The 25880-nt window shown below is 40.1% G+C and overlaps 1 protein-coding gene across 1 annotated transcript in view; it reads right to left on the reverse strand.

Moving 5' to 3' along the window:
• Positions 1 to 1236: 1236 nt before the first annotated feature.
• HCN1 (hyperpolarization activated cyclic nucleotide gated potassium channel 1) overlaps positions 1237 to 25880 on the reverse strand; it is a 707178-nt gene continuing 682534 nt past the window's right edge. The window contains exon 8 of the mRNA XM_063961843.1: positions 1237 to 2276. Within this exon, the coding sequence (XP_063817913.1) occupies positions 1459 to 2276 (818 nt within the window). The 3' untranslated portion in view covers positions 1237 to 1458. The remainder of the gene's footprint in view (positions 2277 to 25880) is intronic.

Consider the following 25880-nt stretch of genomic DNA (forward strand, 5'->3'; position numbering starts at 1 on the left):
ATATTATTTACAGCCCTAAAATAAGGTTCTATGGTAAAACGTGATCTAATTACACAGGCCTGTATTGCAGAAATTAATTTATGTACACCTAATATATACGATTCGGTACAAATGTCGTCACGATGAAAGCTCCAAAGGATACATAGCTTGACGATTTTAGGCACAAATGATTCTTCATGAACTTGTTTCATCAAGAAGTCATCTAAATCACAAGACTAATTTAAGGTTTAAACATGAAATTTGGCATTTATAAAACAGTTTATCCCACTGCTTTTCCTTCTTTATTTCCCCACCCCAGTTTTTTTAAAAATACATTAAAAGTTATAACTATTGGCTAAGCTTTTATACTACATGCCTTAGGCTATACTGATCCTTTACATTATACAAAGAGCAAACCGTGCGTGTCTGGATACCATAATGAAGTCATAGCTTTCAAATGGTCACTAGCGAAAATTGAATTCGAAGACACGATGTAGGAATGTTTAAAGTACGTATCACAAAAAGCCAACAAATGGTAGCCGAATAGACATTAGTGTTCTAGAATTTGTTCAGGCAAACAATGTTTCATTACATTTTCAAAAACCTTGAGATTATATATTGTTCTGCTATCCCTATAATTGATCCAATTAGACTCTGCTTTAATAGAAACCATGCAATAGACATCTGTAATATTTATGATAAAATGAAAAAAACAAACAAAAAAACAGTGAAGGTTAGTGAAAGCAATCAGCAAATTTGGTTTACATTTTGCAGTGAAAATATTGTATATACAAAGGGCATGCAAATTTGAATCTTTGCAACGAGGGACCGTATTTAAAGCGAACATATTATCATTAGTAAAACCATTGAAATAAGAAAAGTTTTTATGATGGATAATGGCTGTAAAATAATAATTTGGATCTACTGTAAAAATTTGTTCCAAAGATCATTTTGACTGTGGCACAAAACTCAGGAAAATTAATTGAAAACATTTCTGTACTATATGTACTATATTATTTAAAATATAACTACATATTGATTTAAAAGAAAAATAACAATATTTTAGTGAATGTAATTTTCCATGACACTGAAAATTACAAAGTGAGAAAATCTATTTTTGAAAACATTAGTAGTCTTAAAGATGAATGATAATTACCAGTTACATGTAAATGCGAATCCCTCCTCGTAATTTACTAAATTAAGCAGAAATGAGTCGGACATGTGTACACAATGGGAAAAAAAGTTACAAAAAATGTTTTAATGTTTAAAATAAAGGAAGACACACATATGTATATGAATTTATATTCATGGAAGTTTTAGTGCTAAACAGTTTATATATATATTTTACATTCTTTATGTATACTTGAGCCATCTAAAATATTTCTTCATGATAGATATTAGGATTCTAAAGATTAAAAGAGTTTTTTTGGGATGTTTTCAGTTTATTACAGTGATGTCAATATGTACAGGTAAGAGGCATCATAAATTTGAAGCATAACGTGGTTTGTCTGTGTCTGTGTCTGTGGTTGGTACTGTGGAGGAATCTTTACTAGGAGCTGGAGCCGATGTAGCTAGTTGTGTTGGAGCTCCAGGCCTTGCAGGAGGTAGTGCTCCCGAAGACATCTGGCGAAACAAAGCAACCCGTGGAGGGACATTGCACCGATTTCCAGACTGAGCACCTGCACCTTGAACATTGGATACAGGCTGTGGCAGGGAAGCCAATGACTCCCCTACAGTTGGATGTGGCTTTGCCACCAAAGTAGAGATCTCATGGGGCAAAGAAGGCTGTGAAGCAGAAAGAGGCCTCACTTCTCTTGATAGGTTTGAATTTGGTAGAGCTTGAGTGCTCCCGTGAACTTCATTGGTCGGTGGTCCACCAGGCACTGACTGCTGTTGTTGCATTAATGAAAGTTGTGATGCAGTGGGGGAACTGTAATGAAATGTTCGGCATGCCAGTGGGCTCTGTACTGAAGGACTACAAACAGCCCCAGTAAAAGAGGAAGGTGAAAACATAGCAGCTTGCTGTGGTGTCTGTGGACTTGGTGATTGAGACTGTAGGTTTCCATGAGAAAGACTGTTTGCAGTATATACAGGTGGCGACTGGGTCCTGATTCTCAATGATGTATTGGAACTAGATTTTAGTGCTGGCAGTTGCTGATAGCTAACTGAGGGAATCCCTTCTATCATCTCCCTGTCTTGTTTCACAATCTGCTTCAGTATCTCGCTCTCTTGGTTGTTGAATATTCCCGTGTTGAGGTCCTTTTGAAACCTTTGCTGGAGAATGGAGTTCTTCTTCCCTGTTGGGAAACAGCATTTTTTTAGTATGCATTAAAAAAAATCAGAACATATTTAAATCATAATAAAATAATGTAACAACATAAAAAATATATATACTGTAAGGTAAGAAAAAAATATTTTTATAGAGATGTCCCTGATTGTAGATAAGAGACACATGAGGAAATAATGGACGACACAGAAATTCGGCATATAAAAACAAATACCAACCAATTTGTATTATCTGTTAAAATAAATGAAAAATAAAATGATACAGATATGGAACAGACAAGTAGATAGGTATGAGATAGATAGGTATTTTCTACCATTTTATTCAATGACAACCCCACCTTTGTTTATGCCCCATCAAGACTGATCCACTGCCCTACAGTAGTTCTTAGTGAGTAAGTGTTGTGGTTGTGGATAAAGCTCAGGATCATACAGTACAGAATAAGACTGAACATAATGTTGCTCTTTGACCAAAGCAGCCACCTCCCACATCATGGGACCTCTCCCACATTAGAACCAACGGAGGTCACCCAGCACATCTGAGAACCCCAGGAGAAAGCTGTATTTCTCCTGCTTACTTAATTAAAGATTAAAGTTAAGGGTTTTGTAGGCATTGTGTTATTAAGAGCAGTAATTGGTTTTCCCAATAAGGTGTGAATGGGAACTTTTGAGGAGACTGCTGGACATATGGAATTAGAGGGAAGAGTAAGGAGGGCTGACATGTGATTTAGTACAAGTGGGAGCAATGACAGGAGTTAAGTGATAATGGGAATCTATATTTTATAATTATATAAGTACATGTGAAATCTATTCTAAGGCCATATTGTATTTATATTTTTTATTGCATGGCTTTTTAAACTTACTGCTAAGACTAAGTATAATATTTGACCCTTTTGATGGTATTAGGGACAGACATGCCTTGAGGAGTATCAGGTTGTTTAACATGATTCCACAGTAGATAGACAAATTTAAAAAAGTGCAACTTTTAATAAGCAAATTAATTTCTAACAGTTGTCTGCTCAGTAGTTTGGATTTTAAATTTATATTGTTAATAGTGCATTAAAGAGACTTTACTAAAATATGACTTTTTGTTACTCTCTGAATTTATATCTGCATGATTGCCTTTGATTTGAGAATATATGATGGTGCAATGTACACTACAGTAGCATTTCTATTTTTTAGTTAATCTCTCAATTTTTTTGCTCAGTTACTATACAGTAATACTATTCTAAAACGTAAAAAAAATAAAACTAAACAAAAATAAAAAACCTTGGTCAATGTAATTGTTTCAGATTTTTTGAGAAATCTCAATATGCATTTAAAATATTGTGCTAAATAGTTTCCCAAACTTCACTATCACAGACCAGGTTTTAAGGATATCCATGCTAGAGTTCATGTGGTTAAATCAAATTGAAGTACTAAGTCAGTCACCTGTGCTTAAGCATGGATATGCTTAAAACCTGGACTGTAATGGCGGAGTTTGGGAAACTCTGACTTTAATGTTTGATATATACATAATATATACTGTACATTGTGAATTCACTTAACACATAGCTGTGCAAGAGCATTAAATTTAATATTTTTAAGGTAAATTCACTTAAATTACGAGATGGCAGATTTAGAATACAGCCCACTGAGAATTATTTTGATTTCTCTCTTCCAATTGTAAAGTTTAATACAAATATAGTGTAAGAATAACTTTATCATCTTCGATATTGTGTGGAATTAAAATAAAAATGAGCTGTACATGCATCATGATTTTGGTTAGTTAACTTTAGCTACTCTCTTATACTCTATGTACTCCATGTCCAATCGTGAAGAAATAGGATGACATAATGTTACTAGTAGAATACACTGTATGCCATAATTTGCAGGAATTTTAGTCTGCAGGTGACAAAAATTGGCCATAATACTCATTAATGGTGTTTCCAATACTGGCACACCCACTCATGTTTTTACATGCATTTGAGATTGTTGTGGGTTTCTCAACACTTCTTGCTACATTCATTGCCTTTAACACAGATTAATAGCATTGAAGTCAGGACAGTGACCACCAATAACATCCCCAGTCCAGTTATACAGTAAGTGCTAGTCAACTACTGCATTGCAAACCCATTTGCATTTAACATGTGGTTTTGCTTATGTTTGCTTTTAAATGCAAATGCTTGTGGGTATATAGTCTAAAGTTATTAATAATGACATAATATAATTTGTAAACATCGGAAATTATGATTTAAAAAATTATTAATTCTAACAGAAAAATTTGTCCTTAATCCAATGTTTTAAATATGAGTTAAGGGCCCTACACACTGGCCGATGTGTGCGGCCGATATGAACAATCTCGTTCAGTAATGAACGAGAAATTGGTCATATCTTTCAGAGTGTAGGCACCAACGATCAACGATGTGCGGCCCTACGGTCGTTCATCGTTGGTGCCTGCTCGTTTATACCTGCAACTCAATATGGACAATATTGTCCATATTAGCATGCAGGGCTATGGGGCCGGGTGACATCAGGGAGTGAAGAAACTTCACTCCCCCGTCACGTGTTGTCGTCCCCCCGCCGCCAGGTCGTCCGTTGGCCGTATAGGCCATCGGGCACCTCAGCAAATGTGTAGGGGGCATTACTGACATCAGAGGGGGTTTAGATGTAATTATCTCCCACAATGGGGGTCATTCCGAGTTGATCGCTCGCTAGCAACTTTATGCTGTGCTGCGATCAGGTTAAATCTCGGCAAAACTGCGCATGCGTATGCACCGCAATGCGCAGGCGCGTCATACGGGTACAAAGAGGATCGGTGCTGGGCGATGGATTTAACGAAGAATCCATTCACACAGCAGATCGCAAGGTGATTGACAGAAAGAGGGCGTTTGTGGGTGGCAACTGACCGTTTTCTGGGAGTGTTTGGAAAAACGCAGGTGTGTCCAAGCGTTTGCAGGGTGGGTGTCTGACGTCAATTCCGGGACCGGACAGGCTGTAGTGATTGCAGCGGCTGAGTAAGTCCAGAGCTACTCAGAAACTGCAAAAAAAAAAATTGTGCCGTCGGCTGCAAAAGCGTTCGCACACTTGCAAAGCGAAAATACACTCCCCCATAGGCGGCGACTATCTGATCGCAGCACAGCAAAAAGTTGCTAGCAAGCAATCAACTCGGAATGACCCCCAATGTCACATCCAAAAATTTAGCAAAAGCCATTATATTCTGGATTCTGTTGTAGACTTAAAAAATGAAACAGCGTTATCAATATACTGTTTTCTCATTGCATATATTTTTATTTAGATATTTAATAATTATTCTTATTGTAGGAGTTATAGTTAACAAAAACTGTCTTTTTGAAAAAAAAAGAAAATGCATTTAGATTTTACTTAATTGTTATTCCACTACAATATGGAGCATGCCAGGCAATGGCAAACAGTAAGCTTGTGCATAACACTGATAGCATGCATGCCAATGACTCTAGCCGGGCATTGCCATGCTTTCTGCTCAGAATAATTGTAAAACACTTACACACAGTTTCAGTTTGATTCTGTTTGCGTCCTGTGTAGCGTAAGGTAAATATGTGAAAATTTGGCTGCATCACACAAGCGGACAGATGCTGGAGCAAATTTATTGATGGAATACACATGTTGCTAGATCAATAATTACGTATTGCATGTACATATATAGACAGAGAGATAGATTCAGACATACAGTATATAATTATAAAGAGGCTAAAGTAGAGTTGTTGAGAAAATGGAAAAATTGTGTATTTCCGTAAATACAGTATGGAGATTGGGTATCATCCTTCTACCTATAATGTAATGCTTTTTGCACTTTCAATTTGCACTTCTGTAAGAAAAAGTGTAGGAGCAATTAATGTAATAAAACACAAATGTGACATGTAATAAAGATGCCACAAAGTCCCTGCACTTTCAGGATTAATTTACTATAACACATGAATGACACTAAACCAAACTGTATTAGGTTGGTAGCTAATTCTAAAATGGTTGTAGTTTGGATTTTGCTAAATTTGCCACAAGGCATAGATTGAGGTTACACTGAAATAATCACATATATTGAAATGTTTAAGATTAGTAGATGCATTTGCGCACATACTGTATAAAAGCATCATGGGTCCACAGACTCGGCGGGTTCTAAAAACCTTTTGTGATCTTGGTAACCAAGAGAAATTTTACATGCAGGGAAAATAATGGCTGCGATTACTCAGTGCACACTGGCCAGCTTTATGTATACATTGGGATTTAGAATTAAGCTAGAACATGCCATACACTATCTCTTCCCTCTCTTCCCTTATCTTTGCTATCTACGTCACTAGCAAATTCAAAGTCATCCATAATGCCATATCCTACCCCTCAGCTAGCTCCTTACACACCATTTTCGACCACTCTGTCCTTCCAACCCTTCACACTTTTCCCCCCACTACCGGGGATGATATCGGCATACTCTTCTCTTCATCTCAACCCTCTCCTCCATTTTCTCTCACATCTTACACTCCTGCTGTTTGCTTCCAACTTGCTCATCTTTTTGACTTGCCCCTCTTTTTTGGCTCAGGGCTCTCCTCCTCCAAACATGCCCCAGTCTTCCGCATCCTTAAGAAACACTCTCTCAACCCAGACCCTTTCCCAAACTACCACTCTATCTCTCTCATCCCCATTTCCTCTAAGCTCCTTGAGATGATGGTCTACATCTGCATTAGCACATTCCTATCCTTCATCTCCTGTCTTGACCCTCTTCAATCTGGATTCTGCTTCCTACATTCCTCTGAAACTGCCCTCACAATGGTCACCTTTGACATTCTCACTGCCAAATCCAACTGTCACTAGTTTCTCCTCATACGCCATGATCTGCCACCTTTAACATTACTGACCACCCTCTCTTCCTTCACACCCTCAATTCCATCTATGACTCTTGATTCTTTTGCCACCTCTCAAATTGATCAAACTGAGTCTTCTCCTCTAAATCCACACCCCTTTCATTTCCTCTACCTGCAGTTGTCTTCTAAAGGTCTGTATTTGTCCCCCTTCTCTTTTCTCTGTCTACATACTCTTCCTTGGAAAGCTCATCAGTCTTCACTATCAACTGTATGCTCCCTCCATTATCTCACACATCTGAGTATCTTCCATCTCAATTTAGATGTCCAAAGCGCTTTCTGAAACTTCACATGCTTAACACTGAAGTACCTTATGGAAATCATAACTCCCCCCCCCCCCCCCATTCATAACAAAATGCTACTTTCTGTCCCCTGTGTCCGCTGCCTTGGTGTCATCTTTGATTATGCTCTTGCCTTCTCTTCTTTAGGTCCTGCTGATTACACCACCATAGCATCTCTAAGAATTGGCCTTTCCTCACCTCAGATGCCAATATAACCCTTATCCATGCATTCACCATTTCTAGCCTTGACTTATGTAACCTTCTCCTTTCTGATTTATACATGCATACTTGTTTAGTATTCCTTCTCTATGCACAGCATCTGCCTCTGCCCTCGGAAACCGGCTTCACTGGATACTTATAGCCTTAAGAGTCAAGTTCAACCTTACATATAAAATCTTTAATCACTCCTACTCCACCTACATCTGCAACCTTCTCTCTGTTCACACTCCCTACTGGACTCTCCACTGCTCCTCTGATTGCCACTTCACCTTTACTCTGGTCACTTCCACCCGTGCCTACCTCCAAGATGTCTCCCACACCACCCTCTTCTTTGGGACACACTCCTAAGCAAAGTTAGACTTTCTTCCAATATCCCCTGCTTTAAACATTCCCGTAAGAAAAACCTTTTTACTCTAGCCTCCCAACCTTTTTACTCTAGCCTCCCTCCTTAACTTTCATGCCCTTCTCCTAACCACATTGTCTCTTTCCCAGTTCATTCTTCGTTGCCTGTATAAATGTAAGCTCTCAAACAGGGCCCTCTTCATTCTTGTTTCTTCCCTTGCACTACCTTTATTACCAGTATTCCTTTTAATTTATCACCTTCTCCACCTCAGCAGCTCTAACACTGTCTGCTCTCACATACTATGTGTACAGTGTCATTGTTAGCCGTTGTGCCTTTCCATACAACTCACCATTTCATGCTAATTTTACTGTAGCTGACTCTAGCTAGGGTATGTTGCTTTTACCCTTTGCCCTGTACTTGCAGTTCCTGTTTGTGGCTTTACTATAATATTTGTATTTATGTGATGACTCACTCTGTTGTATTTATGTTTTGTTTTTATGTCTACCTCTTGTACAGTACTGCCATACAAGTTTTAAAATTGCATAGCACCATAGCAGGACCCACCTGTGTCTGTGATGGCCACCTTTATTCAGTTAGTCTTTGCTAACCAATGAGCAGTAGAACTTGTACTATAAGAGGACTGCTGACTTTAATGTCTGCCTCTGGCTATAATGTACAAGTTTACTGGACTTAATAGCTGCACTGGCACGGTCTTGGTATGGGTGGGTATATATTCCTCGCTAGCATGTATAATAATGAACAGTCCCAGTCAATGTTTGTCTTACTGAATTGCTATATGAATGAACCTCATCGTAGCAGGATACCTCATACCAAACTGATAGACTTCATCCCAGGTGGATATACCTTACCTCAGCCCTGATGGATATACTTCAGCACAGGTGGATTTACCTCATAACAGGTTAATTTACCCCATAACAAGAAAATGTGTCTCCTCAACATTTTAAAAGTGCTATAATATTATTCATCTCTAGTGGAACATAATGTGCATTATAGAAAATCATGTGCTTTTAAATTTCTTTCATAAATTGAACTGTGCAGATTTAATCTAGTACTCTCTGGGCCCTTTGATAACTGATAATTTAACTAAGTGCTTATAAAGTAGCACAGAGTTAGAAGGCTACTATGAGTTGGATATTCTGCCCACACAAATTTTTTTGGTATTTATATTAATATAATCCAATTTATAATAAGACGGTTTGAATATATGTTTATTAATTATTCTGCTTCCCTCTGGCTGAAATATTTTTAAATTATCTACCTCTTCAGCACTAAGAACTGATAATTTTTACAGAAATTCGTTTAATTGGTAGTTAGTTTTCAAGTGCTGTAATAAAGAGCCCATAACTACTATTTTTCTGAATTCATACATGTGAGCTGGAATTTCAACGTCACAAGTAGATAGGTGGAAAACAACATTGATATATGATTGTTTTTCTACCAGAGAGCAGCATAAAAATTTGCAATAATTAACAAATTACCTCATTCTTTTTTGAGGGTGATGAATCCAAGAAAATATTTATTTAGATTTCCCTTTATCATATGGGGGGGGGGGGTTATCCAATAAACCCTGAAAATTTTCCATCCACGAAAAATGGGGGAGGGGGGTGTTGCAATTTTTTCACATTAGCACCAATTATTATTTTTTTGCACTACCCTATTTTCACATTTTTTCCGTGTGAAAATGTTTCTATTTTTGCCAACAAAACACATAGGATCTGGGATAAGTTTCCTGACCCATGTGTTTTTGTGAAAAAATTAGTCTATAAGATCTGGTTATCAGGGTTTTTGTTTCATATGCCTGAGGCATGCAAAACAAAATCCCCAATAACTGCCAGCATCAGGGCTAATTGGATAGCTACCATGGCTAATTGGATACCGGCCATAATATCAAACAAGTAGACTATGCAGTAGACAATATTTCACAACTGCAGTATGCAATTCAGTATTAATTCTCACTCAGTGCAACCATCAGACAGCACATAAAATCAATCTGCATGCAAAGAGGAAGTACGGTACAGTAACATTCTTGACATTGTAACACAGTAGCATATAAAACAGACTTCATGAACCAGTTTCAAAATCGTTTCATATGTAGTTGACGCACTAAAATAATAAAACAAGCACATCAAGAGTTATAGCGTGAAGGTGGACAGGTGAAAACTGCAAAAAAAAAAAAGGTGACGCACCACAGGACAAAATGGAAAAAAGCAGTGGTAGTTTACCGGGTAAAGAGGCTCACAGGATTTCACCAATATATAGAGGAACCATATCTAGACACATACAACATCATGCTGTTGCACTGTATTCATGTCACAGAAATCCTGGGTCTACCTACTGTGCATTCACCCTTTCAGAGAAAACTCACATGTGTATGTAATTCTCTTCTACAGAGAACATTACAAACTAATAGGAAGCATAAAACTAATAGGAGAGTAAAGAGAGCGATTATGTAATAAAGCAATAATAAAATAAACTAATGCTTTGGGCTATTGCTGAGGAAGACAAAAACAAACCTGAATTTCTTTTCCAGGTCCTCTCTGAAGCCTGAATGTAAATTGCAATAAAAATAAAACGTTATAAATATAAAATTTTATTATTATTTTTTAAGTCAGGAGTAGAGAATAGTTTTATTATCACTTGTATAGAAAGTCTGTGGTGAATTTTTTTTTTACAGAATATAAGGAAAGCATAAAGTTGATATGATGGAATAATTCCACATTTAATTTGCCCCCCCCCCCCCCCCCCCCACCTCCTTCCAAAAAGAAATGCTAAAAAAATATGCTGGAAATATTCTATTTGTAATGCGGATTTGTGTTGTTTAGGTTTCAGTAACTATTTGTATTTTTTAAATAAAATATTCTATATTCTGTGAGGTGATGTATTCAATCAAAAGGTCTGTTAATGATTACAAAGTATTATTTGCTCTTGCTTATTTACATTTAATATACATTTAGATTTCTATTAATATTATAAAACAGGTATTTGGTTTTCTTTTATATAATCTACTTAGAGATGAGGGAAGCATTTTAGTCTTAGCAAATCTGGAGTTTCTATAAACATTAAGGTTTCAAAGCCATTGCAAAGCTCTGAGTAATGAAAACATTTTGAAAACAAATTGTTTTTTTGAAGAGTAATTTCTGATCAAAATCGCATTTTAAAAAAATGATTATCTGCAAAAAAATCCTACAAAATAACAAAAAATCCTCAAAAATAATAATTTGAATACATATTATAAATCAACTTTTATTTAACTTTGCATATTTTTAAACAACTTCTGTTTATTTAAAAAAAAAAAAAGCTAAAAGGAGTATTATTTGCACAGCATCCTGCAAACTAATCAGCTGGAGATTCGCTGTTTCATTTTTAAAAAAAATTATGTGCATGAAAAAAATAAATTGTTAACCTGCTTTTCCATCAGTGACCTTGTCAGCAATGCTAAATTATGACTCCCCTACAGGTCAAGTCGATTCTGCTTGTGTTACAGCAATAAATTGTATAGTTGTGTTTCTTCTTTTAAAAGTAATTTGTCAGTGCACAAATCTGGATAAAGAGGTTATTTTTGCTGTTGTCAGAAACATGTTTTCTGCTCTAATAATAAAAAAAGAATAATACTACTTGATATATTTTTTCATATGGAAATTAAATTTTATTTCTATTTATCTGTTAAATTCATTACAATGTTCCATTCTGAAAGAGTATAGGTTAGTGAGGAATTAATTATATACAGTTTAACACACAAAATTAGCCTTTTACCTGCTAACGGTCCACAAGTGGATATTTGTTTAAAGCCCCATACACACGGGGAAGCTGTGTGCTGAGCGATCTAGCACAGACCACTCAGTACACATCTCTCCCCCCACTCAGCACTCAGCGCAATGTGTGCTGAGCGAGGGGGGGGGCGCTCATTTCACCCAGCAGTGAAATGGGCGATCTCACTAGATTTGGCAAATCTAGGAGCCAGCGATAGCGACGCGCGGGACCGCATATCGCTGTCACCGGCACCCTACACATGGAGAGATCCGTGCTTCATTTCTAAGTAATCTAGTCAGATTGCTTAGAATTTAAGCATGGATCTCTCCGTGTTTACACCCCTTAAGCCGCTGGACATTTGAAATAAATTGTGTACAAGACATGTAGTAACATACAGTGAAGTATTACCGAATAATGGGGGTAATTCCAAGTTGATCGCAGCATGAAATTTTTTAGCAATTGGGCAAAACCATGTGTACTGCAGGGGACGCAGATATAACATGTGCATAGAGAGTTAGATTTGGGTGGGTTATTTTGTTTCTGTTCAGGGTAAATACTGGCTGCTTTATTTTTACACTGCAAATTAGATTGCAGATTGAACACACCACACCCAAATCTAACTCTCTCTGCACGTTATATCTGCCTCCCCTGCAGTGCACATGGTTTTGCCCAACTGCTAAAAAATTTCCTGCTGCGATCAACTTGGAATTACCCCCAATGTTGTACCTCACATCATAAATGTCCTAAAAATTTGCAAACAGTAGCATTTGCTGTTAGCTCCAAATGTGCATGTGGAATTCAAATTGATGTGTTTGTCCCACATTTTTATGTAAAAAACATTGTTTTATCTTATTTATTATTAGAGATGTGCGGTTTGGTTCTCCAAAAATCTGTATCCACCTGAATTTTGTGGATCTGGACCCGAGGAGATCCAACCCGAACCGAGTCCGGGTTCAGATCTTCCTGCAGTTTGGAATTCGGATTTTAAATCCAATTTTCGGTGTTTGGATTGCAAAAATTACAAAATAATAGGGGCGCGCGATCCTCAGCTCTATTTTACCGGGGAGGAAGGGGGGGGGGGGGCGCCACAGGAAACAATTGTCGGGCTGACCAAAGAAAAATCTGCCAGTGTGTACCTAGATTAAGTCTCCATGACCTCTGTAATGCTGCCCATGGACCTAAAGATTTATTGTCAGATCTGGACGGTTGGAATGTAAACCTGGTAATGGATGAGCAGAAATGGCAGTTGGCCATTTGCTCCTAAATGCCGAAAAACTGACAAAAACAGACGTGGATTTAACCAATTTGTCTGATTGACCATTTTTGTCTGTTTTCTAGTGTTTCGGACCAAATGGTCAATTGTCATTTGCTCTCATCCATTACCAGATTTTCATTCCAACCAGCCAGATCTGACAATAAATCTGTAGGTGTATGGCCAGCTTTACTATGAGCATCTGGGTCATGGCTCCAGAAGAATGGTGATTATAAGCTCCTTTAGGGGGAGATTTATCAAACCTTCTGAAGAGGACAAGTGGAGGTGTTGACCATAGCAAACATCAGATTCTAGATATCATTGATCTAGTACTTTCTAGAAAACATATCTGAATGGTTTCTATGGGTAACAGGTCTACTTGTTCTCTTTATAAGGTTTGCTAACTATACCGATGCTGGAATCCCAACACTGTTCAGAATGCAGAAACCGGTTATATGTCTAGGCTGCAGGAGGAGGGTAGCGTTAGGGTTAGGCTGTGGGGAGGGGAGGTTAGGATTAGGCACCCCCTGGGGAGAGTTAGGGTTAGGCTGCGGGAAAGGGAGGGTTAGGCGTGGGGGGGGGGGAGGTTAGGGTTAGGCTGCATGAACACAGGGTTAAGGGGGTAAGTGGAGAAAGTAAACATACTTACCCGACGTCGGGAATCTCTGCTTCGGGATGCCAGCGTCGGTCATATGACAGCCGGCGTCCCATCCGCCAGGATATTGTTTTTATCCCGTTAGTTGTTCCTTAAGGGGCTTTAATCTGGGGTGTATTTTATACAATAAGACCTGTTTTTGTGTCTGTTTGTCTAAGGAGTACCGGGTGTGGCAGGCTGGTATATACTTTAACTCCTCACACGATTACTCAAAAAAATAGCAGTTAGCACAACAGGATATAAATATTTATAGGGGAATTAATGTTGTTGTTTTTTCCGACTACACTATGCAAAATGTAGACCCACGCATTTCTGTTTTTTTAAAGCAACCTATGTTTGTTCCATAATAGGGCAGGAAAGTGAATATATCACAAGATGTACAGTATATGAAGTGTAGATTTATCAGTAATGTGAACCAACCTGTTTAATTATGCAAAATATTATCAGGACCTTAGTTGACTGTCTTCTGAAATATTTAAAATTAACTTAAATCTTATCTTAAAGTTTTAGTATGTTTTGCCAACAGTAATCAGAATGTTTTGCGCTTACCTTCTGCCATTACTGTAGTTGAGTTTAAACAACCATTGTGAACTACTAATATTAACAGTAGTAGAAGTAGGAGTAGGAGTTCCGGGATATAAATCAGACTCTGCTATAAACTGTTGTGCTCAGCCATTTTTAGAATTCCGACAAGGCAGCTGCTGGTGTTAGGTTGTACGAATGATACATCATTAGGCAGGAAAACATCTGACACCAGCTGCTGCCCTGTCATATTTCTAAAGACAGGTATTATATGTTTGCTGAGCACTGCAGTATATAGTAATGACTGATGTATGATATTGAATAATTTTGAAATTCAAAACAGATTTTTTTGCTTTACCTGTTTTTTTTTGTATTGTTAATTTTATTTGCATTTTATTTATTTTATGGTGGAATGCATAATTATCCGTAAGATCAAAACATCTTCAGATATGGATAGTCTCATATCAATGAACTGTATTGTTTTATTACACTCCACTGTTTAATATTTACAGTAGTTATTCCGTTATACACAACCTGTCACTATTGTGCATAAAGAGTGTTATATAGTAAACGACAATCCCCCCGTATGCAACAACTAATTACAGAGGAAGGGGATCAAAACACAACAATTGCCAATGATCCAAAGCAAACCCGGCCAAAATAGGGGTGAAAAGTGGGCACCAAGCGTGAAATATTCTAGCATTGCTAATTAATATCGGCTATTCACATAAAGCTGCAGTGCATCGCAATAGATGGCAGGCAGCAGTAGAAGTTTGGTGTCATTTTAAGACTTATTAATAGGTCATCAATTAAAAAAGCGATATTTTAAAGTAAATTAAAGCTAATATACATTTACATTTCATACAAATACATCATATACAATATATCATACTACAGGCCATTTATGATGAGAAAGTGCAGTGCAACACAAAAGCAATTTTCTATTTTTGGGGACCTTACATTGACATCTCTTGGCACCTCTATGGTTGTCTTTTGCCCACTAAGAGCAGCAATTAACCAGCACCTTATACAGTGCTGTATTTCCCACTAGGCACGTGCCTAGAGGCGGCACATCCCAGGGACGGCATAGCAGGTCTCTACCCCCCATGATATTGGCTCTCTGCAAGTGGAACTCACACCCTGCAAAGACTGCCAGTAGGTAAGATCCAGCTGGGGGTTAGACCGGACAGGGCGGCATCAAAGAGGCAGCGGTCCAGGGAGATATGTGGTGGCAGCAACTGGACACACACATTGTCCTCCATCTTCCTGTTTCTCACTCCTCCCATCGGCTTCCTCACCTGAGTCCCTTCTTCATTAGCTCGCCTCCATCATGGAACCCCCGACCCCCCTCAATCCCCCCTACTGTCACCGCACTCCCAACCATCCCTTACTCACCCTCTCATCACGTCACCTCCGATCCTCCCAACATCGTAGAACTCCCGAATACCCCTACCATCCAGGCCCCCCCATCACGGCACCTCCGATCCCTCTCATCTCCCCCATTGCGGGGCATCTCCAACCCCCTCACCCCATCTGAGAACCCCTGACCACCCCACCCTCCCCCACTTTGTCAACATGGCATTTTATTTTGCCCTGCTGGGTTACTTAAATGAGCTCATATATGTACATTTTAAAATTACGGAATACTGTAATTTAGTCTCACTGGCCACACATAATATTGTATACTATTTTTTTTGTGGGGGGGAGGCAATAATTATGTGCCTAGGGGCAGCCAGACCACTAAATCTGCCTCTGACCTTATATGGAGATATTTTTGATACATAGCATCCGCCCATGCCTCAGTACTGTGCTAATGTACCAAGGGTACTAAATCTGAGATCAATGTACATTCGCCCCAATGTCCCCTTATTTCCATGATATAACATAGATATGCACCTAGGTCTACAATTGTAGTGTAACACCTTACACAGGAAGCAAAATGGTCTAGCATCTAGGAACCCGGCACCAGTTTAGGAGGTGCATCGTCTGGTCAGCAGTGTGGTTGGTTTGGGGCTGAGCGGTAGTGTTACACAGCAGTTTCAGATCCAAGTAGAGTGCTTAAGTAATACTTTAATGAGAAAAAAGCAAGGAGTTCTTCAGAAGAAGTAAACTCAATTTCAGCTTAATCTACTTCTCCATTCTACTATTTGTAGGGGAACTGCAGTCTCTGACATTGCATCCAATGGCAGACACCGTAAAACGCAGAAGGAGAAGATTTGCAATAACTAATAAAGTAATATTTTTTTTCTCCTTTGATGCTTTAGGGTGTTTTTCTCTTTTTTCGAGTTATACTCATGTTTTGATCCTTTTAGTTTTCATATGAAGCTGCATTTAGTTTTGGAATACTTCAATGTTATTTTTTATTACATAAAATGATGTTGCATAGTTTAAGGATTCATGTTGTCAGTACTCAAGACAATTTGAGTATGTTTTTTTAATACTGAATTTGTAGCTATTTCTTTAGATTATTTACGGTTATCTGCATCTGAGTCTAACCTGACAATAACCGGCTTTGAAAATCCGTATTTTCTTATAATTAAATATCTTTTGAACCACTATGGTGGCTAGTAGAAGACAAGGCCGGCTTTGTGCAGCAATTCATATGAATAGGTAATGATAGGTAACTAAAGGAAACCATTAAATACACTCACCTGAGCCTGATTAAGACCCTAAGGTGCTCAAGATAAGACACTACCGTCCCCTTAGACAAAAGCCCCCCCCCACATAAAAACAGGATCATAATATGAGCTTCTCAGTGCCCACTGGGCCCTACGTTCAAGACTATGGATGATCTGGATGTGACTCAACTAAATAGAGTATATAAGGAGTTAATGGAGATATGCAGGTGCTCATACACCAAAACAAATTTACAATCAAGTTCTTATTAAGTTATAAATGTACATGGATTTAGTCTTTAAACTATGTGAACATGAAAACCATGTGTCTCCCCAGTTTCGGTGAACTATTACTACCAGTGTCTCTTTGGAAATTGTAGTTTTACAATGATGAATCTTCTACACCTTATATTTTTTTCCCTTGAGGGGTAGCCTAACACTCCCTCCACTCCTTACATCTTACAAACCGCCAAGGTGTGTGTGGCAAAATGGGACATTTCCTTGCATCCAGCAATGTAAGACTTACAGTATACGTAATGTCTAAATGTCTAACAATGGAGTCTGTGACAAAACATGGATGCCAGCCTGTCCTCTAAGTGAACTCATAGCTACACAGTGGGAGTAGAGGACACTTGATGTATAGTGGGGAGTCAGAGGTTAGTTCATAGCCCTTACCTTATCTAAGAAGCTATAAACTATAGTTAGAAGAAACATTACCGAAAAGCAAGGCCAGGTCAAGAAACCTGACCTCTTGAAACTTAAAAAAAAGACAGCTGTTGAAAAAGTAAATCTGGTTTCTCACTGCCCAGGTACACAGCACTGAGAGAGTTAAGGAAACGGAGGGGGCTATATCTGCCCCTCTCACACATACTGTGTGAGAGGGGCATGTAAAGATATTTCTTAATTACAATAAAAATATAATTTTAGTTCTGACTGCTGTGTTCTTGAACCCAAGTCAAGCGAAGTCCATGTTACCTATTTGTCCTGAGATATTGAGATCTGTGGTTAAAGGTAAAGCTAAAGATGCCTGCAATGTCCATAGTCCGTTTAAAAGTCTTTGCTGGTGGTGATATTGATTTGCACGGCACTGGCGCAACTCTCGGATTGGTGTATCTGGAGAATGGGGTGGCCAGGGTCCGTGACAGTGTGCAAAAAGGAGTGCCATCAAGTGGACATCAGCTACACCATCGGTGTGGTTGCTCAGAATTTCCAATGGAATTTGGCTGCCAGGGTCAGTGGAACTGAGTCTTCCAAGTATTAACTCCCAGGAACGCCTACCAGATTTGTATAGCTATCCTTGCAATTCTGAACTGTGTCTGCCTAGGGTGACCATTGGGACACATTCACAGTGCGTCGTGGACACATACCCAATGTCTCTCCTCCGTTCAACTCTGAAATCACCCCCAAAATCACGCTATAAAACCACTGAACTAAAACTAATTGAGCATTCTAATACACTAACATGATAACTCCTCACCATCACGTACAAGGCCGTCTCTACACTGCTCCCTACATCTCCAACACTCATCTCCATACACACTTCCTCCCGCCCTCTCCAGTTGGCCAATGACCATCACTTTTCTTTCCTTCTGGTTACCACATCTCACTCTTAAATCCAAGATTTCTCCTGTGCTGCACTCCATCATTGGAAAGTTCTCCCTTTCTGCATCAGAATATACCCCAATCTGCAATGCTTAAAGTGGGCTCTAAAAACATAAAAACTTCCATAAAAGCTTATACGTTCACCACTTAACCATGTCACCACATATTCTACTTTACCTTCTTGTATCCTCCAATTCTCCCACTAGTGCTTGCTGCTCTTGCACTGGCTCACATCTTATGTCTTGCGTTAGTCTCCCCTTTAGACTGTAAGCTCCTGTTCTCCTGTGCTACCAACTTATCTTACATACCAGCTACACTCTACATCTTCTCCTTTGGCTCTCTGTCCTCTGACTCCACTCCTTTCTTGTTTTGGTTTCTTCATATGTCCTAGGCCTGTTAGCTGCGCTCACAATAATGGGGGTCATTCCGAGTTGTTCGCTCGTTGCCGATTTTCGCTATACTGCGATTAGTCTCTTACTGCGCATGCGCAAGGTTCACAGAACGCATGCGCTTAGTTATTTTACACAAAAGTTAGGTATTTTACTCACGGCATAACAAAGCTTTTTCATCGTTCTGGTGATCGTAGGGTGATTGACAGGAAGTGGGTGTTTCTGGGCGGAAACTGTCCGTTTTCTGGGAGTGTGCGAAAAAACGCTGGCGTTTCTGGGAAAAACGCTGGAGTGTCTGAAGAAACGGGGGAGTGTCTGGGCGAACGCTGGGTGTGTTTGTGACGTCAAACCAGGAACGAAACTGACTGAACTGATCGCAATGGCTGAGTAAGTCTGGAGCTACTCAGAAACTGCTAAGAAATTTCTATTCACAATTCTGCTAATCTTTCGTTCGCAATTCTGCTATGCTAAGATACACTCCCAGAGGGCGGCGGCTTAGCGTGTGCAATGCTGCTAAAAGCAGCTAACGAGCGACAACTCGGAATGAGGGCCAATAGGTACAGGTATAAGATTACAGTATGCTAATTATTTCCATTGCACTGGTTGTATTGAAAGTTATTTGTTACTTTTCTACTGTATTTTACTGTTCACTATACTGTACTGTTTTACCTTGTATTGTCTTAATGTTTTGCCCTATATACGGTGCTGTGGACCACTTGTGGCTCCTTATTAATAGAGTTTATTCTTATTATTATTAATAATAATAATAATAATGTTACATTACTCTTATACCTAACTTAAAGTAGTAACAATGATTCTAACTAAATATCATGTTAACCACCAGCTCCGGAAATACGCACTTTATTAATGTTAGTTACTTTTTTATCTGACTCATTTTTATGCCAGTAATTCTATTCTAATATCAGTGGCTTGCAATGCAAATCTGTAATGCTCAACAGTCTCGTGGTCCATACTGAAATGGAGCTTGAATCTAGCAGTGGGGATAGACTGGTAAGGAAAAGAAAGAGATCTACAGGAAAATGTATCAAACCTTCTAAAGAGGAGAAGTGGAGAAGTTGCCCATAGAAACCAATCAGATTCAAGCTATCATTTTATAGAATGTACTAGATAAATGATAGGTAGAATCTGATTGCTTGCTATGGACGGGTGGTCTTCAGTATGCCGGCTGTCGGGATCCCGGCGCACAGTATACCGGCGCCGGAATCCCGACAGCCGGCATACCGACACTTATTCTCCCTCGTGGGGGTCCACGATCCCACTGGAGGGAGAATAAAATACGCGCGCCACCGTGCCCGCAGCGAGCCCGCAAGGTGCTCATTTGCGCTCGCCACACTGTCGGTATGCCGGCGGTCAGGCTCCCGGCGCCGGTATGCTGGTCGCCGGGAGCCCGACCGCCGGCATACCATACTACACCCCTATGGACAACACCTCCACTTGACCTCTTTAGAAGGTTTGAAACATCTCCCCCTAGGTATTTTGAGCCCAATACAGACCTGACCGCTGCTGTGCATTTTCGCACAGCAGCCGATCAGGTCTGAACTGCGCAGGTGCCAGCGCCACAGTGCGCCGGTGCATGCCAGACAGCCGACGGCCATCTCAGCCCTACGATCGCCTCTGCCTGATTGACAGGCAGAGCCAGTCGCTGGGCGGGAGGGGACAGGCCGGCGGCATTTGGCCGGCGTTTTAGGTGCGCGGTCCGGCAACGCAGCTGCTGCAATCCGAACAGCGATGAGTAGCTCCCTGCCAGTGTGCAGGAGCTACACTGGTAGGGAGATACTCGTCAAGTACAAAAGCATCGCCACTGTGCGATGCTTTTGAACTTGTGCGCGGGGCAGAACCAGACATGCGGGGTGGACTAGCCCTGTGCTGGGCATCCACCTGCAATCTGGGTAATTGATTGTAGCCGTGCAAAAATTTTGGACAGCTACAATCAAATCTGAATTAGGCCCTTTATTTTAAGTTTTTTCTCTAGGTGTGTATAACTGTTGCATTATTTTCTATTCATCTGTGTGTATCTCCTAACTATGGAGAGGTATGTTTTCAAGGGAAATAGGGTGAAAGGAATAATGGTACCAGAAGAGACATCAAACACCAGAGAAGTATAACAGAGGGATGAATAGACCAGTTGGCTTTTAAACTACAAGTCATGGTGAGATAGGGTTAATACATGTAGCTTGTTGGCTTGGTTACTCATGTTAGGCTGTACTTATTGGTGTGGTCCAATGGGGGACATGTACTAAGCAGTAAAAAAGTGGAGAAGTGAGCAAGTAGAGAAGTTGCCCATGGCAACCAATCAGCATTGATGTAACATTTATAGTTTGCATACTATAAAAGTATACAAAGCAGATGATTGGTTGCCATGGCTAACTTCTCTAGTGGCTCACTTCTCCACTTTTATCACTGTTTAGTACGTGTCCCCCTAAGTGTATGAATGTTGGGTGGTGTTTATCAGATTCTTAGTCTCTGGGCAGCTCTAGTTAAGCCTCTTTTCTGCTGACTTACTACCCTTGCTTTCCTGTCGTGTCTTGTATGTCGGCTTAATTAAAGGTGGGAAAGAGCGGCAGTCCAGCGTCCAGCTTGCTGCAGTCAATGGTTTGCACTCTCCTTCAATACACTGGGTAGGCCGATCTTACACTTCTAGGGTCAGCGGCGCCTCTCACTTGTGTAGGCTTATTTGTGTATTGGTATGGGTATCGGATAACTTCCAATTGCCTAATAAGGGATAGTTGGTCCTTGTAAATTGTGCTGTTTTTAAGTCTACTGGATGCTGAATAGCTGGCCATTCTTTCTTCTGTCACCATACTGTACATTTAATAAAATGAAGTTGATCACCTTTTTGAACATGACCTTCTTCTCTTGTGTCTTTATATAATCATTTTCTAAGGTCTCTTCTCGTTTCCAACATGCATGCACAACAGGAGCTAGGGCACACGTCCCAATGTCTCCAACTGTTAGGGACACACCTTGTGCCGGAGCAGATGAGGAGCCATTGTGCTATCAGGAACGTGGGGTAAGTATGGGGGCAGGAGGGGACAGTGTTTAGCTGATGGGGGCTGGGCAGAAAAGAGCAGCAGAGAGGAGGCAGGGTGGGACAGAGCAGGGATGGAGCCACAGAGAAAGTGGGCCTGAGAAGGGAGGTGTAGACAGACTGAGGTTACCCTTTACTAGTTTTATATAAGTTTATTATATAAAGGTGAAGTCATGTATTACCTGACCTCTGACAGCATGGAAAAATAGAAAAATACCTTGGCGCACCAGGGGTTAAAGAAAAGAGTACCAGAAGGGAATGGTCAGACTAATTTGAATTAGAATTTATTTATGCATTAAGACACATTTGACATATTTATAAAATCATATAAAAGTTAACACAAGTTATCTTTGCATAACCTATTAAGTACAACAATAAAATGATTATGGCAACTTGATGTCTTTCGCCAATAATTGTATCAATGTGCCAATACTTATAGTTATAATTTCATATTCGTCCCAAAAAGCATAGGGCACAGGAAAAATAAAAGGTCCCGAAATCTGTTTATACCACACGGGTGACACTAAATGTCTTTTTATAAAAGCAGTCTTTAAATGATAGGGACTTCCCTATAAAGACATACAGCCGTGTGTGACCTTATCCCAGCAGCTCAATTGAATAGCTGATGGACTTTTTGGGATGGTCACTGAACTTAAATGTCTAGGTGGCTCCCAGCCCTCCTCTTTCCTACACACCTCAAGTGTGTGAGCTGGTGCTCGTAAGATGACAGTACCTGTGGATGAGCAATGTCCAGAGTCCTCCGTGCCTTCCTCTCCCGGGTCCGAATCTCGTAGACCTCCGGTGAAGCCGGGCAGCCGATTCCCAGAGCTACGATACGGCTTGTACCGTCTGGCCCGCAAGCGTGGAACGCAGGCCAGTCGCTTCCGGTTTCGCGGCTTCCGACTTCCGGGATAGCGAGTCGTCAACGGGTCAGTTGAAGTTAGAATTGAACTCCTATTCCTTCGTTCAGCATGCAGTGAACCAACGCGTTTCTCCCATACAGGGCTTCGTCCCTGACGAAGCCCTGTATGGGAGAAACGCGTTGGTTCACTATGCTGAACGAAGGAATAGGAGTTCAATTCTAACTTCAACTGACCCGTTGACGACTCGCTATCCCGGAAGTCGGAAGCCGCGAAACCGGAAACGACTGGCCTGCGTTCCACGCTTGCGGGCCAGACGGTACAAGCCGTATCGTAGCTCTGGGAATCGGCTGCCCGGCTTCACCGGAGGTCTACGAGATTCGGACCCGGGAGAGGAAGGCACGGAGGACTCTGGACATTGCTCATCCACAGGTACTGTCATCTTACGAGCACCAGCTCACACACTTGAGGTGTGTAGGAAAGAGGAGGGCTGGGAGCCACCTAGACATTTAAGTTCAGTGACCATCCCAAAAAGTCCATCAGCTATTCAATTGAGCTGCTGGGACAAGGTCACACACGGCTGTATGTCTTTATAGGGAAGTCCCTATCATTTAAAGACTGCTTTTATAAAAGACATTTAGTGTCACCCGTGTGGGATAAACAGATTTCGGGACCTTTTATTTTTCCTGTGCCCTATGCTTTTTGGGACGAATATGAAATTATAACTATAAGTATTGGCACATTGATACAATTATTGGCGAAAGACATCAAGTTGCCATAATCATTTTATTGTTGTACTTAATAGGTTATGCAAAGATAACTTGTGTTAACTTTTATATGATTTTATAAATATGTCAAATGTGTCTTAATGCATAAATAAATTCTAATTCAAATTAGTCTGACCATTCCCTTCTGGTACTCTTTTCTTTAACCCCTGGTGCGCCAAGGTATTTTTCTATTTTTCTATTTCTGATTCAGTTCATACTAGTAAGGGTACTAGTCTACCTGTTGGCTTGCACCATTTCCAAAATCTTTCCAGCTACATCCCATCCCAACTATATCCCACTCTTTTCTCTATTTTCTTTTCGAAATTAACATGCATTTATACTAAGGGGACTTGCGCAGATAGTGTCTGTTTTTATAGATCTGACAGCATGGAGTTTAGTTGCCTGAGGCAGCTGAGACATTAGCCATAACAGAGGGCCACACCTCACATCTACTGTAGGGGAGACATGCAGTTCCGCAGGGTATCTGAAACCCAGGATGATAAGACAATGCAGGGGCTGGGGTGAGGAGAGCAGTGAGACACAAAGCTACTGTAAGGCACAGAGGAAATGGCACAGCAAAAGTTAACAGACAAGTGGAAACAACAGAATAACAAAACGGTAAAAAATGGAGTGAAAAATCACATTATCCTGAGGAAATACCACTATTAAGTGTCTGTCACTCAAGCTAATGGCCTAGCAAAATATAAGACAGTCAGCAAGAAAACAAAATAGACTTTAAAGAAAAAAGAGCAAATTTGATGAAACAAAGAGAACACAATATGTAAATTGGTATGAGGTAGACGCCAGAGCCAGGATCAGGAAGCCAAGGAAACAGACTGAGACAAGGAAATAGAAGGCTTAGATGCCAAACGACCAAGCTCAGGAGCTAAAAGCTGTCACATAAATAAAGAACTGGCAGAGCCAAATGCCGAGCACTTGGACAGCCTGCCACGGATGACATATAGGGGAGCAGAGAGCTTGACGGTGGAATAGGGCAATGGGAAGGCTGAAGATGGACTTGGTAACAGGATAACGGAGCAGTACAGACAGATGTAACATGCAGACGCTTCCGCTGTGAGGATAGAGAGAAGACACTGGACCACAGGGGGGTCCTCAGTTCAATCTACTGGAGAACATGAAGTAGAAAGAGGGAGGAGAACAGAGGTAGCTATGACACTGAAGATATGAGTGCAGATTTACCTGCATGTGGCCCCTACATGTGTTGTGGTCCTCAACTTGTATGCATGCTGGGATTGTACAAATGACCACAAGACTACACAACAAAATAGAACAGAAATAACTAGTTTCTATCTCTCGTTGGATGGGCTAAATACACAAACAGGATTGAATTGTTGGGCGACCTCTCTGTTTATCCGGACCACCAAGGAGCAGATTTATTAAGCCTGGTGAAGTGATAAAGTGGAAGGTGATAAGGCACCAGCCAGTCAGCTCCTGTCATTTTCCAAACCCAGCCTGTAACATGGCAGTTAGGAGCTGATTGGCTGGTGCTTTATCACCTTCCACTTTATCACTTCTCCAGTCTTAATAAATCTGACCATGAATTATATATTATACTGTTTTTATTTGTGAGTGTATCTGACTGCAGAATCCTGTAGTGCCACCGATCTCAACGAACAACAATAATACCTTCCTCTTAGAATATCAGTTTGTCAAAATTCACCTATAGAAATGTGCCGTCCATTTAAAACCAAAAATGTACAGTGTCTTTGGAAGTACATAAAGAAAATGAATTTTGCTCACAGTGGCAGTGATCATTGACCCCGTTAAAAAAAAACAACCAATCACTGTATCTCTGAATTCCCAGCGGCTGTCTTCCCTCTGCAGCTGCGCTTGCTTCTGCGCAGGAAGTCACAATGAGGAGACAGTAAACCGCATTAAACAACACTTTCACATTAATCACAGTAACCATATTAAAAACTTTTCACCATCCGCCCCTCTGTGCACAGCTTGAGGTATTCTCTGATATATATATATGTGTAAGACATTAAATTGCAGTTCAATCTGCATCTACTGTAGCGAGAGGCAATAAGATAACAGCCAATGGGAGTTTAAAGAGGCACCAACTTTTCACTGAATTCCAAGGAAAGAAGGTCAGAGCCGTGTTATTCCCAGTAATAACAGGCAGTGCAACGTTTCTGGTTTTAAGTGTACAGCACTTTCATGCATTTGGAACACATACAGCAGCACATATTAATTCACAATGCCCAATAATTTGCTGCAACATGGAAGGCAGGGACAATTAATGAATAATGAGCTGTATATAACTCAGCACTGACAAAAGGTTCTTTATAAAAGTAATGATTTGATTTTACGCAGCCAGTATGACCTTAGTCAACATATGTATGTATTAATCATACAGACACTGTATCTAGGAATGCTCCTTATTGCAGAAATTTGCTGAAAT

Source organism: Pseudophryne corroboree, chromosome 1 (assembly GCF_028390025.1).
Source record: "Pseudophryne corroboree isolate aPseCor3 chromosome 1, aPseCor3.hap2, whole genome shotgun sequence".
NCBI classification, from domain to species: Eukaryota; Metazoa; Chordata; class Amphibia; order Anura; family Myobatrachidae; genus Pseudophryne; species Pseudophryne corroboree.